This window comes from Heptranchias perlo, chromosome 3 (assembly GCF_035084215.1).
Source record: "Heptranchias perlo isolate sHepPer1 chromosome 3, sHepPer1.hap1, whole genome shotgun sequence".
NCBI classification, from domain to species: Eukaryota; Metazoa; Chordata; class Chondrichthyes; order Hexanchiformes; family Hexanchidae; genus Heptranchias; species Heptranchias perlo.
The window spans coordinates 119,040,622-119,058,756 of NC_090327.1; the positions used below are offsets into that span (position 1 = coordinate 119,040,622).

General features: G+C 41.0%; 1 protein-coding gene across 2 annotated transcripts in view; it reads right to left on the reverse strand.

The window, feature by feature from the left end:
* The window catches only part of emc2 (ER membrane protein complex subunit 2), a 92,766-nt gene that overhangs the window by 37,493 nt on the left and 37,138 nt on the right, over nt 1-18,135 (reverse strand). For both annotated transcript variants that reach the window (XM_067981759.1, XM_067981755.1), the window contains exons 6-7: nt 935-1,020; nt 731-790 (exon numbers count right to left, since the gene is read on the reverse strand). In XM_067981759.1, the coding sequence (XP_067837860.1) occupies nt 731-790; nt 935-1,020 (146 nt within the window). The remainder of the gene's footprint in view (nt 1-730; nt 791-934; nt 1,021-18,135) is intronic.

An 18,135-nucleotide genomic window follows, 5' to 3' on the forward strand; every position in this document is an offset into this window, starting at 1 on the left:
AAACAGATGCTTATGACATGTAGCCCAATTGCTAAACCACCATCATCTGCTGGGAATTCATGGTTGGCACAGTTTGGCTCTTGGCTTTATTAAGGGAAGGGAGGGAACAATGTGATATAATCTAGTCTGGATAGAAGAAAAAAAAATTGTGACAAAAGTGACAAGAGCCTTTATAGAAGGGGGTGGAAAATGCTGTGATATTAGAAGACTTATTAAGCTCGAAACTAATCCTCTCACATTGGGATTTCCTCTTACCACTACGACAACAAATGCAGCTAACAAAACCATAAATATCCAATAAACAGTTTTTGTGCTATGACCGGGATTCCTGGGCCAGCTGCTTTTTTACCCTGACAACAGACTGCACTGTCTGAACTCCTAATTCTCATCCCTTAACAATAATATGGCATAGATGTGACAGAAACCAAATGATTTTTCCATCACCCTCACGCCACAGCCTATTCTCCTAGCAACACAGCCACCAGCGAGGATATGGAAGTGCTTTCTTCTCCCGCAAGTGAGGGGGGCTTACAGTTAAATCCTATTAAAGTCTGATTCCATGAAACAAACAACAGCAATGTTCAATCTTGCCCCAGGAGACCTTGGCATTTTGTGGACTATTGTGATCCTCTTGGGACCTCAATGGATCATGCTGCCCACTCTTGTGATAAAATGAAGCACAGCAACTTGTAAAGAAACATAGCACATTTCAGACAGATAACATACTTACTCATGCTCGTTGGTATAAAGCTCCGATAGTTCGTGCCAGGCCTCCTGGTCTCCAACAAACCTGCAGATAAGAGAACAGGTACTCTTTAAACTAATACACGGGGGGGATGGGGGGGGGGGGGGGTTAGAATTAGAATGCAAATTCCCTTTTAATTAAAAATGGTTTATCGCAGGGCATAGCTCAATCCCCTTGTAAAACACTCACTGTTCCAGATACTCATTCAGTTCCCTGATGGCTTCAGTGGTTTTCCCCAGGGCTTTGAGAATGGCAATCTTACGCTTCCGTGCTGCCTGTGGATTGACATTAATGGAGGATTATGGTCTCATAATTCCTCAAGTGTTTGTAAAGAAGGTAATTTGACTGTGCAAATTATTATCTCAATGCCAGAAAATTCCATTGCAGAGTGATTGCATGAGTGGAGTTTATCAACATCCCCCGTGAATTCGTAAACCTGCCCGTACAATCGCACTGCACTTTGCTTCTGGTGCAAACAGTACACGCATCATTTCATCTTGATAAATGATTTTACTGCTTTCAATAAGGGCAGAACAGCAGGATATCCAAATCTGTACCCATCAGATGTTTACTGTCATTCATAGGATTTGTATCTTAGGGATAAATCGTAATGAAAGATTAAAGTGTCCCACTGTGTTACCTCCTTGTCAGTTGAACAATCTTGCTGACAGTAGTTTGGATTGATTTTTTTTAAACTATGCACAATGCTTTACTTGACATGAAAAACAACAGGAAAGAGCATGCTATTTTACATGTGTACTAACACATTCTTTCACTGAAGACAATGTCAGAAATTCAGCACAGTAACTCTGCATGAATACATTAATCATATATAAAATCTACAGCTTTTAAAAATTATTCATTAGGGGCTCACTAATGACCAATAAGTGAAGGCATTTACCCAATGCAGCACTGAGCTATACAGACCAGAAGGTCTGAGATTCAATTCCTGGTCAGCAATGAGTTATCTAATTTCAGACGGAATGGCAGTCGCAGCAGCAAAAGGGATCTTACTGCCTGTGAGGGGGGAGGGGAGGGGGGGGGAAAGTAGCTGGTGTTCCCTCTCGATCATTCCCAGTGACCCCTGCTAGAAAGTGCACGTATGTGGGTATGAATGGGTCTATGATACCCTCCATGGTCAAACTGCCTGCTGACACTCACCACCTGGGCTCACACAAGAATGGCCATTTGGGCAAGGTATCAAAAAGCTGCTAGCATCCTTGGAACTCGACCCTAGGGCAAGAACTAGACCCTAGGGGTGAGTGTGCACCCTTGGAACTAGGCCCTAGGGGTGAGTCAGCACCCATAGAACTAGGCCCTAGGGGTGAGTCAGCACCCATAGAACTAGGCCCTAGGTGTGAGTCAGCACCCTTGGAACTAGGCCCTAGGGGTGAATTAGCACCCTTGGAACTAGGCTCTAGGGGTGAGTCAGCACCCATGGAACTAGACTCTAGGGGTGAATTAGCACCCTTGGAACTAGGCACTACGTGTGAGTCAGCACGCATGGAACTAGACCCTAGGGGTGAGTCAGCAACCATGGAACTAGACCTTAAAGTGAGGCAGCACTTATGGGGAGGAGAAGAAGTATGGAGAAATGAAACTTATTCTTGATTAATTAGACCGAGCAGTGCTTGAAGGGGAAGGAGGATCAAGAGGAAATACATACCGCATTATTTAGAATAACATTTGCAAGAAATTTGACGTTTTTCTAAAAATACCAATTTTATTACTTGCATGAAACCCTATGATCCAGTCTCCCTGCTGGGCCACTCCATTGATTGAATGCAGCTTCCCCAACTAGTAGCTGAATTTCTTGGGGTCCCACAACTCTGAAGTGCCTTTCAGACCACTTGAAAGTCCGAACCCCACAGTTTCCGACCGGCCCATTCCAGGACACACTGCTTATTTGAAGTACTATTTTTCTATATAAATATTTTGTACAAGTACTCCACCCTGCCTAAACTCAAGGTATTCCTTCCCCTTTCATGTGCGTCTAAACTGAATCTACAGAACCTTAATAAGCACTTTTAGCTTATATTTAGAAAAAAAAACTAATAAATCTTACTTCAATCGGTAATCCTTTCCCACACAACTGACATTTATAAGGTCACCCACATGGTTGCTTTCTCCCCAACAATGGAGATCATGGCATCTTCTTGTGTTTAAAATCTCAGGGTTCTTCTAAGTTCCATTATAAAATGTATAGGAGAAGGGTACGGGTTTTGTTCGTCATGACATTTAAATGACTTATGTAATAAAGCTGTTGTATGAGAAAAAGATTTGTAGATTTCATTAAGTATTCCTAATATGTTGCTACTGCCATATCTTTTTTCAGTGGGTCATGAGCTCAGGGCAAATCAAGCTTACAATTTCTTTGTCCTCACAGGAGTTCAGCGTTACTCAGACAGATATAACCTGAATTGCATCAATTGTGTCCCATCATTCCATTAAACAAGCATGATTCCTTCCATCCCAGTTTATGCTCCAAGTGCGTTACATCCACACAAACAGCTGTCTCCTTGGCCACCAGTATTCTGAACTGCACTTTAAAAAAAAACTACACAGATTTTTATGTAAAACCTACACAAATTATTTCATCTCAGAGTAAGTGGCAACTCTAAGCCTCCAGGGTAGGGAACTGCTGCCTTGTAAGTTAGATATAGGAAACGCAGCAACCACACTGAAATCTGATAGCTATGAAGAATGACACACTTAGAAAGTTCAGACACAAATTACCTAAAAGGGCTCCACAGAACAAAAATAAATTGTGCAAAGTTCTTATTATTTAGCTCTTGGGATTTTCATGTTAAGACTTATTTAACATTATGGAATGGTCAATGGAATCGTTCCCATTTAAAATATTGCAAGGAATACATGTTAATGCTTTAAGCTCATTACATCCATACAAATAACTATATCCCTAGCCACAACATTTCTGAGCTCCACGAGAGAAAAAAATGAATAGATATTTATATAAACACAGCCAATTATCCAATTGAAAGGATCAGGAAAAAATACTTAAGCACTGACAAAAGGCTAATAAATAAGGCAATAAACCGTTGAGAATTACTTCTGTAATTCTGTAATGTTTTCAAAATAGTTTCACAGCACACAGAAAATGTTACAAAATATAGCTAATGCTGCATTTTCAAGTTCATCAGTGCCTTGGGATGTTTTACGATGTTAAAAACGCTATATAAATACAAGTTGTTGTTGCATTTCCAATCGCATTTAATCCAAGACAAGCATCTCTTAAAAACAGAGCCTGCTTGTAAAAATAAAGGAAATGGCAGAGAACAAAACTATTCACAAATGATAAGCACGAAAATTAAACACAACACACTCTGATGGTTAACACTGCAACCAAGCCTGTTCTCAACCAGCAACTAAAAGACTACGTCGATATAAATTGTAGTAAAGATCGTACTTCATTTAACAGTCTACTTGCTGAGCTGCTCTGAAGCACCTGCAATTACTGTTGTGCCTAGCTCCTCCTCAACTTGTGCCTCAAGGACAATTCCCCACCAAACTTTTACAGGTGCAAACATGAAGGGCTGCAATCTTTGAAATTCATCCTCGGTAATCTAAAACGTCTCAAGCAAAGATGTGTGTTTTTTAACGTAATCATTTACCCCACAAGCATTAATCAGTTTTTTGGTTTTCTAAGTTTTTTAAATTCATTCTTGGGATGTGGGTGTCACTGTCAAGGCTGGCATTTAGTGCCCATCCCTAGTTGCCCTCCAGAAGGTGGTGGTGGGCCTTCTGTTTGTTGCGCAGAATCTTTTGCAGATTGATTTTACAACGTTGCTTGTTGAAGACGGCACACGAAATAGACACATCACTGTGACCACCACAGCAGATGCGCTGGTTTACATAGCAATATGTTGCATCTAGTACATAAATTTGTCCATCAAATTCCAGGCATCACACTTCATTAAAAATGCAAAATAATATTTTAAAAAGAGAGAGAAAACCAGTCAATTAATGCTGGGTGTTTCTGACTTGGAGCCTGAAACTTACAAGTGTTTCTCAATCTACACATTTCTCTCACCACACAATTAAAGCCTGATTGATGAGGCTGTGTTTCCTTGACAATTAGATTTTGCGGCATTAAAGAGATACAGCTCCACCTTAGAGGCAGAACAATGCACTGTGCATTACATGGTATAACATTGCTGTCCTTAAAAAAGCAGTATTACCTTACTTACCGCACATACGGTCATGAAAGAATGATCCATGTTTATTTTTATCTACATTTACACACTAAAAGCTCTCTTCTGGCATTGCTCACAAGTAGTCTGGAGGATAGTTGTGATGTTTAGCTGGTCGCATGGTCTGTGCCTTTCAAGCCATTGCTCTAAATAGGCAAATCCAGGTAATTGTAGCTATTTAAAAATGAGTAAATTGTAGCTGAGGTTGACCGAAGTGCAGTTTAAGCAACTCGGAAATTTCAGGCTCCAGGTCAATGGTCGGCTTTCCCATTTTGAAAGATTTGTTTCCTGCTCCTGCATCAAAATGTGACATTCGGCTTGTGACAGATGCTTGCTAGACACATGCGGACAGACACAGACATACTAGGGCATGCACAAGATCATCTCCGGTTCATGGTGAATCTCAGCATCACACTGTTGCATAAGTGGAGGAGGGGATACATATCCATTGAAAGATTTCAGAAAAAAGTTTATAAAAGGTTTCTTCAGAGACAGCAAAGTGTTCCATGACTGGTTCCTGCAAAACAGTATTTTTCTTACTCACTGCGGGTAAATAAATCAATAAATTTGCTGACCCCCTTATTATAAATGTATTTATGTATGTAAGTTCTTGATTATATCTTTCTTGCTAAGTAGAAGGACAAAGATGTGCATTTATACAGCACCTCTCATGACCTCAGAATGTCCCAAAACGCTTTACAGCCAATTAAGTACTTTTGAAGTATAGGTACTGTTGTAATGTAGGAAACATGGCAGCCAATTTACACACAGCAAGACCCCACAAAAAGCTATGTGATAAGTTGACCAGATATTCTGCTTCAGTGATGTTGGTTCAGGGATAAATATTGGCCAGGATATCGGGAGAACTCTCCTGCTCTTCTTCGAAATAGTTCCATGTGGTCTTTTATGTCCACCTGAGGGTAGATGGGGCCTCGGTTTAAGGTCTCATCCGAAAGACGGCACCTCTGACAGTGCCGCACTCTCTCGGTACTGCACTGGAGTGTCAGCCTGGGTTATGTGCTCAAGTCTCTGGAGAGGTACTTGAACCCACAACCTTTTGACTCAGAGGCGAGAGTGCTACCACTGAGCCACAGCTGACACCTTGTATGAGTTTCTAAATAGTGAAAGACAAAAATACAACAGTTCAGAAAAGATTAAACAAAAAGTGTCAGTTTGGCTCAGTTGGTAACACTTGTACCACAATCCAGGTGGACGCAAGTGCAATATTGAGGGAGTGCCACATCATCAGAACTGCCATCTTTCAGATGAGACACTAAACCGAGACTCAGTCACGTGGTCTTGTAGTATTCGAAGAAGTCTCCCAGTGTTCACAACCAACACCATCAAAAATACATGGCCACTGCATTTGCTGTTTGTAGGACCTCACTTTTTGCAGGTTGGCTGCAGCGTTTGCCTGTATAACAATGACCACATTTCAAAAGAGTAATTTCCTGATTGTGAAGTTCTTTGGAATGCACAGACAATGTGATAAGATGTTGTATAAATATAAACTCTCGCTAATTTGCATTTTTCCTTTATCAAATATATCTGCAACAATACTTCGTGTAACAAAACTAAACTCAAGATTTTTATTGAGACCCTCCCTCCTGACTTGAATGTTAGTACACTCCTTCCGGAACTTACGAACATACAAAAGAGGACAGCAAAAAAAAACATCCGGTCCATTGAGTTTGATCAGTCCTGACATGGTGCAGTTTATACACACGCCGTCATGCCGTTCCTCCTTCCTCCATACACAGCCACACAATCTCCTGAAAAGAGGCAACAAAAAAAGGGAGAAAAAAAACCTTTGGCCAATTTAGGAAAAAAAATCTGGGAAGGTCCTCTCTGAACCCCAAAAGCGATCATGCTCCAGGAAACAAAAGTAACGGGGTGACAACACCCAATGGCCTATCTGCCTTCTATACATAGGGACGTTCCCACTCTTGAATATGCACTCACTGCACCAGTCAGCAACTTATCCCATAGGTCAAGGTTTTGTGAAAAGTACCATCTTTTGTACCATCTGTAAAATTGTGATAGTTCCCCTGACACCTTCGTCCAAATCACTGATCAAAATGAAGAACAACCACCTAACATTGATGCCTGTGGGACTCCACTAGTAACCAGCCCACACATAGAACCTCTACTATTAATAACTACCTTCTGCCTGCGGGAATTCAACCAGTTTCTTATCCAACCCAAAATCTGCATGCCAACCCCACAATACAAAAACCTTGCTTTGCAGCCTTTCTTACAGCACCATGTCAAAGGCTTTTTGAAAGTTTAGATACACAATGTTGACCGTGCATCCAACAACCGCCAACATTGTAACTTCCTCAACAAATTCAACCAAGTTGGTGCGTCAGGACCTTCTGTTCCAGAAGCCATGCTGAGATTCCCCAATAACCTTCTCTTTCAAGGTAGCCATACAGTACATCTCCAACGATCCCTTCTAGCAACTTGCCTATTACCAATGTCATACTCATGGGCCTGGAGTTTCCAGTTCTGGCTTAGTGTTTTTTTAAATACTGGTACTAAATGGGCCTCCCTCCAATCCGTGGGAACAATCGCAGACCTTAGCAAGCTATTAAATATGTGAGCAAATAACACTGAGCACAGCCCACCATTTCTTTGAGCACCTATGGGTGAATGCAGTCAGTGACAGCAGCTCAATCTGTTTTAAGAGCACTAATTCTAGCGAGGACTAAAGAGTTTATGCCTTCCCTTGTTCTGATGCTTCATTCAAAAAATGGTTCCTTCTAAAAATTGTTTACCTGGGAGATTTAATGCTCCTGGGGCAGTGCTTGCATACAGCAAATCCTAGCATGATGCAGGAATGGCCAGTCTTCCTAGATGCTGTACACAAGTGCACACTGGAAAGTGTAGCCTTCTGGCTTGTAGTTATCTTTATCTCAGAGCAATGGGTCAGGATACCTAAACTCAAGGGCTAGGCATCTCAGACAGAAAACATTTTAAAAAAATACTAAATAGAATTTTTTTACATCTTTGTACAATAAAATATTAGCAAGGTGGCAGCCTGAAGCAGTCCCGAGAAACTATTTGTAATGATTTGATTGGTTTGCCTTTATAAAAACAATTGGTAACTGTTGCCAACTGTCCATTTTTGATTTATAGTTTTTTTTGAACTTCATAATTGGTGGTTTTCATTCCTGCTTGCTACTTGTTGATTGTTATGTTCGCTGTTATTTTATGAATTTTGAAATCTGACATTCATTAAAGTTTCATCACACACATGCTGTAAACGTCCGTTGAATGTAGGAAGCTAATGCTTTCTCCCCAAAGGAGAAAATTAAGACTTTATGCTTGACTTTGAGGAGACTGACTGGAGAAGCAGGAGGAATGTTAAACAAACACAGGGCTGCTTTAACGAACATAAATTGCATAAAAAACAACCCCTTGACCATATATATATTCAATATATTCTGCTTTTAAGTTGGAGCCGAGACTTTTTTGTTCCATACAGTCTAATTGTAGTTAACTGCGTCTTGGGTTAGAGTGTAATTGTTTGGCGATGTAACTGTTCAGAGTGAGGTCAGTCTGAGTTTAATTGCTCTTTATGCTGCAAGTCAGAAACCAGAATAAAATGTTCAGCTTTCTTTCTGATTTTTTTTTTAAAAAGTGTATTTGTTAAGTCAAAGACTACAAAGATGCTGACTCCCGAGTTAAGGAGCTTCTGATGGTGTGAGAGTTTTTGTACCGTACAAATAGCTTGTTTCTAAATACTTAAGAAATGTGTAGAAGCCAGTTAGCTGGAAGAAACTGGCTTAGAACAAATTCCCCAATAGTGTGACAAAAAGTGCAATGTGATTGGCAAGAAATGCAAGCACCTATTATGACTAGCAGCTCTCCTGTGGCAATGCTCACAGTAAGTCAGACGATAAATTGTTTTCTAACAATGGGGTGTGAACAAAATGTGCTGGGGAACAAATGTTACACTGAGAGAAGTGCACACCATACACAAGCTTTTTCACCCATTTTAGAAAGATGCATATTAATCCATGAAAAACAATACCCGTAAGTTGTTCCGATTAAAAATAATCCTTAACATCACGGATTATTGCTCCAATATGTCTCATGTTGTTTGAAACATAAAAAGTGAAAATTTGCTCAAGAATTCAGTCATGGGTGGAGAGCCAAGTAATGACAGAGGACAAACTGTGGGGACAGGATGAAAGAAAACACCAAGGGCTGCCAAAACAGCATCAGACATTTTTAAAAAATATACTGGATGTGTCACAACGGCACAGTACTGGGAATGAAGAAAGAAGTTACTGCTAAGCACAGAGTAGTGTGTTAATTTCCACTCACAACTGAATCCTTTTCTAAACTATTGTGACATAGTACGTGTGAAATACTTTTGACACGATACATACTTTTACCAAGCAATTCTTTTGAAAAGCCATAAAATGTTTGCATTCAGATTTAATCCTTTTCAGTCGTTGTTAATTTTTTTTTAAAAAAGCTCTCCCAATCTTCAGATGAGGAAGGCCATTCGGCCTTCTTAGCTCGTCCCGTCCAGAAAGACCCCATAGTTCCTTCCCCCGCCCCTCGATCACAACATCTGTTTCTTATACGCCTCCAGCGTACTCAGGTCCAACTTTCCTACTCACAAGTCCACTCCATGTGCCGATCGCTTTGCATGCAGTCCTAAAAGTGGCGTTTACTAACTTGAACCATGGAATGCACTACTAGAGTTGGTGACTGAAGCAGAGACATTGAAGAATAGGTTGGATAGATGGTTGAAGGAAAGGGGGAATAAAGGGATAAGGACAGGCATATGGCATTCTGATAGGCTGATACTCCAGTGCAGTACTGAGGGAGTCATTCAGATGAGATGTTAAAACCGAGGCCCCATCTGCCCTTTCAGGTGGATGTAAAAGATCCCATGGTATTATTGCAAAGAAGAGCAGGGGAATTCTCCCCGGTGTCTTGGCCAACATTTATCCCTCAACCAACATCACTAAAACAGATTATTTGGTCAATATCACGTTGCTGTTTGTGGGAGCTTGCTATGCAAAAATTGGCTGCTGCATTTCCTACGTTACAACAGTGACGACACTGCAAAAAAGTACTTCATTGGCTGTAAAGCACTTTGGGACGTCCTGAGATTGTGAAAGGTGCTATATAAATGCAATCTTACTTCTTTCTTTTAGGACTATTAGTCGTGTGGAAAATAAACACTAACACGGACTGACTGGGCTGGATAGCCAGTTTCCGTATTGTAATTTCTACGTCCCCATATCCTACACTCGTGGTTTCATTTGAAGTAATTTTCTGAATATATGCTCCTCATACCATTTACTATCTTATATATATCTCTACCAGGCCAATTTCAGTTGCCTCCACTTAATGTCCTTCCCACAGCCACATTTCCCACCTGAAAAATCAGCAGTGAGACTCTCCACTAATGCCAGCGACAGACAACCTCAGCTGACCTTGCATTTCACAATCTTTGATGGCTGTGGTTGAATCAATAGGTCCCCTTACCTGCTCTCACTTCCAATGATTTCTATCAATTTTCAAAGCCAGACCATTTCTCCCTTTCAGGCTGGACTTACACCCAACACTATAAATACAAGTTTCTTCCTTTGCAAACTCTCCCTGCAGGGTCTCACAACCAGGGTTCCAAGTGCACTCACCAGTAGTCACCGGTACATTGCCACTTTTACACCGCTGCACATCCAAAACTGATTTGCACTGAAGTTAAAAACTAGCAGTATAAATGCATCCAGAAGAGAATTTTGAGAATTAACTTTTTTGGAGGGGAAGGGGGTGGAGATATTATAATCAGGCTGCTTCGCACCCTTATAGCAATATGCACCCGTGCAAATTCACTGTACTTGAGCTGGTTTGGAGACATGTCACAAAAAATAAAATCTTATTTGTGATGCGCTGTGCCTTGTATGCCTTTGTTCTCTTTCGCGTCAGAGGCAAACAGCCAGATTACTAAAACATCAATACAGTAACTGTGCAGGCAAAATTATATATGTTCCAATCCTCATTCGGTTATGGATAAACTGGAATGTTTCTGTTCTTAATTTTACTGCGATTGTCCTTTGGCTACAACATATTGGCATACATTAATCCACAGTATAGAGTACAATCTAGTGCAATACATGGTAGATTCCATGGCCCAGGTTGTGGACAGCTGCAGAGGCCAATTCCAGGTAGTGGCACTAGTGCACACTGTTGTGTCAGTGCCTCGCGAACATTAGCTGTACAACCAAACCTTCGACAATTATACTGTTTGGTAGGATGGAACACACTCCAGATGCTTGGTGTGCAACCTGCGTGGAGGCTGCTTGTTGATATGCCAGACAGGCACTAATAACGGGTCTGGAACAGGGACCACCTCTTGGTTTAGCCTCACCTCAGAAAGTACACAATATTCTTGGATCGGACTAGCTTCCTTCGTGTTTCATTTCACACGGACTAGATTTTTTTTGGTGGGGGTGGAGAAGGCGCCATCGGTCACCTTAATGAGATGCACCTGAGTGAGTCTGAGGAAACCCAAGAGCCTATTGATCTTAGGATTCAGGGGCACACAATGGAGGCACCCAGGAGGAAATGTGCCGGGTCTGATATACATCTGCACTAAAACTGAATAAGGAAAGAATGCTACAACTACAAGTATCTCCTATGAGGAAATATTACAATTGTTCTCATATCTGATGGGCAATGTATCTCCCTTCTCCATGAAAACGCAGTCACCAGCAACAGTCCAGGGCAGACCAGTAGCAACCGAACACTCAACTTCTGATCAGAAGATCCCAAGTTCAAATCCCAGTACACCTATTCCGCCTGTCCCTGGAGGGCGAGTGTTGCCAGACAAAGTGAAAAGTGATCCAGGGCAATGCCTTGCCATGCTTCTGAAGCATGCGTTGCAGAAAATGAACCAAGGATCAGCAATGGCAACACTCAGAAATCCATGAGCTCAAAGCAAAATCAGTGCAAATGTAAGATGCTTAACTGAGCAAAAAGGAGGGGAAAGTGTTTCTTCCCCTGAAAGGAGAACAGTCCTTTGAATAATATAATTACTGCATTTGTAACTGTTTATCCATCTACTGCAAACTCGTTCTGTTTTGACTGAAACATGGCTAATTCGTGGCACTTTCAAAGGGTTATTTCTTCACACCAGGGTGCTTTCCAGTCATGTGAAGCAGCACATAATTTGTGTTAAAACGCTGTTAAATAGTGCAAGCTATTTAGCTAAAAAAAAGTCCTACTTCAGGTATGCAGAAACAAGTCAAAATGAGCCCAAGAAACACTCAAGCGTTCTGACAGAAGCCCCTCCAGACTACACAACAATCAGGCTGAATGCAGCACTCATGTTATCCAGTCTGAAATAAGACAATATTCCAATTGCACTGTCCCTTTGTGAGACATCAACTCACGGTTCCCCACTGCCACCACCAATATTTATGTCACATTTATGTTTTGAAACTGGCATCCTCTGCATTTACCAGCAAGCCAGAAATCACTGCAGTTTGCAAGCAACCACTACCACAAACTTAAACCGCATTTAACTCTTGACATTTTAAAAACTATTTTATCACGCATTTGTTGGCATTTTACCTATTTGGAGAAAAACAGAATGGTTATTCTTTCTGTGGACACGTGCCCACTGTGTGTGTATTCCAAGTAGTCTAGACAAATATTAATTTATAATATACTGCAAATACCCTTTTAATGTTACCAATGTTATCGGTTTTTGCATCTCATTCCATCCCACAGTTTTACAGAGATGAATATTTTTGCCAAGGCAAAACATGTGTCTTCTATTACTTTCTCCAATATTGCAAAACATATTTTACTAAGAGTCGAATTTTAAAAGCAAATAGAAAAGCTCAAATTATCACACTTTGTGGATAGTAATTAGAATGTATACATTTTCTTACAGCTGTGAAAGTGAGGAATAGCAAGAGATATCTTGCCAGTACCAGAGTACCAGATATCTGCCTCAAACCTGTACATTTTGTATACCATCTTGTTGTGGTAAGAGATAAAATTTAAATAAATAAATTACATATATATAAAAAAATACATAAAAGTATACACATTAACAAAGGCTGCTCATTTACAGTATTCGCATAGCAATGGACAGTCGTGGAATTCGATCCCCGAAGTACCGGTAAAAATTCCAAAATACCGTTTCACAAAAATGGAATTTGATCCAGTGACTATAAATCTTTGGCCCTGACGCTATGCCTTAGACGCCATAAACACTGTTACAGGACAACGTACTCTCCAACAGGCTGTGAACAGTGAAAGGGGAGATCTACTCATGAATTTTTTTTTAAAATGGAAGACATAATCAATTTCAGATTTACTTGTTGCTATTTGGATTTCTGTGGGTAGGAATAAGTGACAACAGAAGCTCAGCATGGCAGAAAATTAATGAAGTGGAACTGCAGATGAATTACTCTGATGTTTTAATTCTTGGTTATAATGCTCATTTCAGTTCTGTATTTGTGCTTATAAAAGCCCTGCACTACAGCCTAAAGACGACTAAAATCAAAACTCTCATACACGCGCTTCTGCAAGGTCCAAGGGGATATCAGGGAATGTGCATGGTTTGTGGAAGAAGCACCATTTTGAAGGAGGAAGATGATTCTACCACGTAAGTCTTAATCATTCTTTTTATTCAACAATCTCCACCCACCACTGAAGACTGACAACTTTAGCACCGAGAGGTAGGAGGAGTGAACTCTTGCTGGGCAGCAGAGGCTGCAGTTTTTACAGACAGGTTTACCAAAGGCATCATCATTCATGGTTGCTAAGTCCAACCAACAGTGTTTGGCAAACATAAGAGGGTTAATCCATGTGGCAATGTTACAAGAACTATCAATAGTTATCTGCTTCAAGGATGCCGAAGCAGCAGCCATATTCTATCCGATGGATAGAAAGACAGGCTATCTAGCTTGTACCTTGAAATGCTATGGAATCCTCCACACAGCATAGGATTATAATTTGAGGCCAGGCAGGCCTGTTCAACACTAAGATATCCAAGAACCAGAAATGGAACAAACATGCAGATAAACATTTTTCTCCAAATGAAGCCATCCTCCAAGCTACATTGTCTGCAGTCTTTGAGCAAAAACAAGGCAGTTGGCAACTGTTCTGTGTAACGAAGAGGTCCATCGTAAGTTAGCCCAGGTTTGGAACATTTGTAATTGACATTAGAGCTGACCATGTACTTTTAGAGATAGACTACCAGAAGGTTGAGTGTCTCTCCCATGGTTCAGATATCAGTGGGCAAGTCAGATCACTTACTGATAGAGGGACTAAATGGGACCCATCCTGACGTAGTGGACAACCATCATGTGGTCTCTCCAGAGACATCCCAACTTACCCTGAAGAGTTTGAAAATGGTCCCAAGATGTTTGAAACAAGATGCCCATGGTAAGAAAATACAAATTGCTTTAACCAGTGTGTGAGTGAGAAGTACAATGTGGTTCAGCGCTGTCCGTCATCAGCCGTCCATACGGCCAATGTCAGACTATTACGAGGAGGCACCGCCCACCAAAATGTTGTGCAGCATGACCGTGTGCGAACGATGCTGAATGACGAAAAGAACTGTCAAGGGAGATCAGGTGGACTCAATAGATGGAGGGCAAAGTGCAAAGGAATGAACAGTCTTCCAGGCTTTCTGGGGTTGTCAAGATTGATTCATTTGTTTTGAATGTAGAGAACGCCAGCAGTTAAATCACCAGTGGCTTTAATTCTACTTCTGCCAGAGATGGTGTTTCTACACCTTCAGGAAACAGGAACTCTGTAGTCCATTGCCACCTCCAAAACCATCAAAGCAGAGAGGAAGGGGTCATTTAGATCCCATGATGAGCATGAAAGAACATTTTGAAGTGGAAGGTTAAAGGAAAGTTACAATTTAATCTCTTAAGAATGCATTATATGACTGTAGTGTTTATTAGTCCATGTTAACCATATGATACTAGTCACATGGTCAGCACAAACCAAAGCTCAAAACCCCAAATTGACCTTCAATCTCCACCATAATTGCCAAATTGGCCTTCGGTCTCCACCATGATAACTGCCAAATTGGCCTTCAGTCTCCACCATGATAATTGCCAAATTGGCCTTCAGTCTCTACCACCAGCCCCAGAAAAATATAAAATAAGAGGTGAGCATTATAAAGCAGCTCAATGAACAGCTGAGCGCATAGTCCATGACTCAAGTCACCGATCCCACTGCCACTGCTCAATCTTCTTCCCAACCCCTCCCTGTTTGTTCATCCTTCAGGCCCCACTTGCTCATTCCTGACCTCATCTCTCTCCATCCACTCTATGTTGCAAGTGCCAGCCCTCGGACAGACTCTATTTCTGTTTCACAATAAGCGAGCCTGCAGTCGCTTATGACCCCAGTTCTGTGGTCCGTTTTACTGAGAATGTGAGCACAATGCTACAGGATCTTCAAGATCCTTTGACTTTGAAATACAGCATCCATAACCATATCTCTGACAGCTACAGGCAAACATAATATCCAAAACAGAGTACATGCAACAGGTTCACACAACATAGGATTTTCAATTAAGTGAATGGCACCTATATAGACTCCTAAATAGGGTGAGTGATTTGTCATAGTGCAACATCCCACATTTCTGCGGTGAATGTTGAGTGATGTGTTTCCCAATTCTAAGGTTTTACATAAAGGGTCTTAGAGGCAGCGAGAATTCCTGTTTCCTCCGAGGATGCATCTTACCTATCTCTGTGCGATGGTGGGTGCGCATCTTACATGTGCATGGCAAGTGACAGGCAGAGAGAGTCCGAGGGCAACGGATTATACTCAGTGAGAAGAGCCAGTGGCTGAGCAGGTCGACCAAGTGGGAAAGAGGCAGCATGGCGAAGAGGGTGACAAACTTTACATCAGCCTGAAAGACACTGCCACTGTCCCTGTGATTCCTAACATTTTTGGCCACAACAAACTACATCATTAGGAACGTAGGAATTGCTCGACGAAAAAAGACCAAGGTCCATCTAATTTGCCTTCTACCATCCTGGTAGTCACCTGATACAATGATAATGGAGTTATTGACTAATCATAGCAATCAATCTCTATCAATTAGTCTACAACAGACCCAGACATGAGGCAAGGAAAACCCCCAGTGGTGAAAAGCTTTGGGAACCATTAGTTCAAAGCCACCTGTTCCGCTCAAACATACTGCATGTACATATAGAACATATTCCGTGACTCGGATTACTCGTACTGCATCCCAAAATATTATTTTCTGAAAGAAATCTATCTCACGCCCTAATCGTTAGCTTTAAAAAAATTGCCATCATCAGAAATAGGCTGTGTCTTTTTATTTATATTAAGACAATGGCCAGGCATTGAAAAGGAGGACAATTTAAAACTTTTGAGAAAACTAGCTAAGGATTCACTACTTTAAAAAAAATCAATGCTTCAATGTTCCCACTGAAAGAAATGGTGAACTCCCTAACTCACAGTACCAGGTCTCATCATCAGCCTGTATAAAATGGCTCTGCATTATCTTTTGCTGCGTTTAAAATTGTACTAAAAAAGAACATTTTCCTCTAACTGAGAGAGTATCTAAGAGTCCCATTGATCTCTGGTGAGATTAAAATGTGTTGAATCTTGAAAAGTAGATACCCAACGGGAAGCATTAACATAGTTACTGACACAGAGTAAACTATCGGACCTTTTTTTTGTTGCAAATGACTTGCCAAAATATAATCATGGCAGTGTAGTCTGCAAACGGCTTTTATTAGTGGCATTTTCCTCACTTCCTGGCGCACAGGTTTTTTCTTTCTTCAAATCTGTCTGTTTACCTTGCAGCAGCTGCCAGCATAGAAACTTAATATTCCGAGGCAACACCATGTACTGGCAAACTGACACATCAGAAGAAACCATTACAAATTTCTCACTCTGCCAAAACAAACAAGGCAAAAGGGTCTCTGTTTAAAATCGTGCAGTGTGCTATTCTGCTACCACGGCTTCATGTCCCTTATGGAAATGATTACCAGCAGGTACCGAATGTCTGAATAGTTTCCAACACCCAATAATTTATTAAACAAATCTGAACTTAAACTTCCTCATACTGAGGAATCTACAAAAACAAGAGCCTGCAATTTCAGGATTAAAATGACAAGACAAAATGAACAGTCAGCGTTTTGACTGTTACACATCCACAAGGTAGTTGACACACTATTACGGCAGATGTTGCCGAGCTGCAGATCTAAAAGAATACCAGGAGGCAATCCGTCTTCATATAAATCCTGGCCGATAACACTTTCGTGCAACTTTTGAAGTACTGTGTTTTATTTGGCAGTTGGTTTTGATCCCTTCATCTGTTTGCATCTATTTAATCAGCCTGCACTCCGCATAATCGACAGGTAAGAAAGCTAAACCTTCCCCCTCACCAATCACTGGGCTGAAATTACTAAAAACCGAACCACACTCTTGCAAGCAACATATTTCCCCTACTTTCTCTCAACCAAATTCGCCCCATTGCGCAGAATTTTAATTACTTGGTAACTAAACAGTATCAGCATCATGCAAACAGTATTTTAAACACCGACCCAGGATTACTGCAATCCTGTGGAGAGGGAAGTGAGAAACAAATCCTTATTCATGCTACACAGTGGGTATTTTTATATTTTTCCAGTAGCTTTGACCCCAACACATTGTGAACGTGTGACACCAGTAGTAGACTCCTGACTTCCATGGCATTGAGGTTAGGTTTTGTACCATTTTGTTAAGAACAAATAGGAAGGAAACAATGTATTTTAAACTGCTGGAATAGTTTGTTGAATCATTAGGTTTCCATTAGCGCCCAACACCAATCACACAAATTAATCTTGTCCCCGTATCCCTGGCCCTGAAGGTGAGACACTTCCACCATGGGGATCTCCACTAATGCTGTTGACTGCTCCTGTGGGTGAGCCAGTGTTTGGGAAGGGCCCTCATGAATGGCCCTCCCTCCCAACACCAGGTGACCAAACCAAGTGAGGTTAGACAATGTAAGAATGTTAATAAAGGCTGAGAGTTGAACTTAGATCTGCTGGTTAATAATCTAACTATTCCAACAATGTAGTAACCAAACTAATCAGTTTATACAAAGGAATCAGTTAATACTGGAGGAGTTTTCCCTTCTCCGTTAACCATTTATCGAGCAGGTGA